This window comes from Apaloderma vittatum, unplaced genomic scaffold (assembly GCF_000703405.1).
Source record: "Apaloderma vittatum isolate BGI_N311 unplaced genomic scaffold, ASM70340v1 scaffold26121, whole genome shotgun sequence".
Taxonomy (NCBI): Eukaryota; Metazoa; Chordata; class Aves; order Trogoniformes; family Trogonidae; genus Apaloderma; species Apaloderma vittatum.
The window spans coordinates 247-1193 of NW_009700023.1; the positions used below are offsets into that span (position 1 = coordinate 247).

Consider the following 947-nt stretch of genomic DNA (forward strand, 5'->3'; position numbering starts at 1 on the left):
GCTTTTACCCACCGTGCTGCTGCAGGGGGAGCATGGAAACCTGCACTTCCTTCGGGATCGAGCAGGGACAGGCCACAAGCCTCAGCGCAGACTCCTGCCCCTGGCACAAAGCAGCTCGTAAAGCTGCCAGCCAGTAAAGATCCAGTCTAGGAGATCCAAGAACGTGACAAGGACTATTTTTATTTCCGTTTGTACCAGAGGCTGGTACAGGCTCAGCTCAGAGAGCACTGGGACAATGTTTTTGGTGGCTGAGACAGAGCAGGATTCAGCTTATTGAACTTTGCAGACATCTACGTCTGAGCTGGTCATCCTAGACTCGCTTTATACAGGCACTGGGAGAACGTGGCTCTTCCCAGACTCGCTTCATCCCAGAGAATCTGCATAAAGTGAAACCACAGGCAGAAACGTTCCCCTCCCTTAGGTCCCTTAGGAGCCCTGTGGTCACTGACAGCACACGGAGCCGAGGGAAGCAGGAACCTGCCCCTCTGAGGCTGCTCGAGGGGGACATCTCCCCGCGACAGGGGCGGCAGGATCCTGCCCCCCACCACTCTGCTGCCAACACGCGCAGGACAGCGGCGCTTGGAGGGGTTCTGGGAGCCGGCACTCGTGCTGCCTTACAGCCCTTGGGCACCCACCTGGTGGAAGAAGTAGGTGACCGCCAGGTCGTTGTCATTGAGAAGAACCTCTTCCTCTGTAGTGAAAAGCCATTTTCGGATGGTCAGGCACGTTCCCGGCACGGCCGAGGTGTAGTTCTGCACGTAGAGTTTGTGGGGGAATTCGTTGGGGGCCAGTTTGCGCACTGGAAAAAGCACGAGACGTCGAGATCAGCGCGTGGCGTCGCCCGTGACCGCAGCAGGGTCAGGACCCCAGCTCTGCTCCTTCCTTCTCCCCCCTGAGGGTCCCTCGAGCATCAGCCTGACTTTGGGGGACACCCTGCCCGAGCCCTC

At 58.6% G+C, this 947-nt stretch overlaps 1 protein-coding gene across 1 annotated transcript in view; it reads right to left on the minus strand.

The window, feature by feature from the left end:
- Positions 1-635: 635 nt before the first annotated feature.
- Positions 636-947, minus strand: part of SNX27 (sorting nexin family member 27) — a gene marked incomplete at its 3' end in the record, with an annotated part of 9956 nt that continues 9644 nt past the window's right edge. Inside the window, exon 8 of the mRNA XM_009878622.1 lies at positions 636-799. Coding sequence (XP_009876924.1) covers positions 636-799 — 164 coding nt within the window. The remainder of the gene's footprint in view (positions 800-947) is intronic.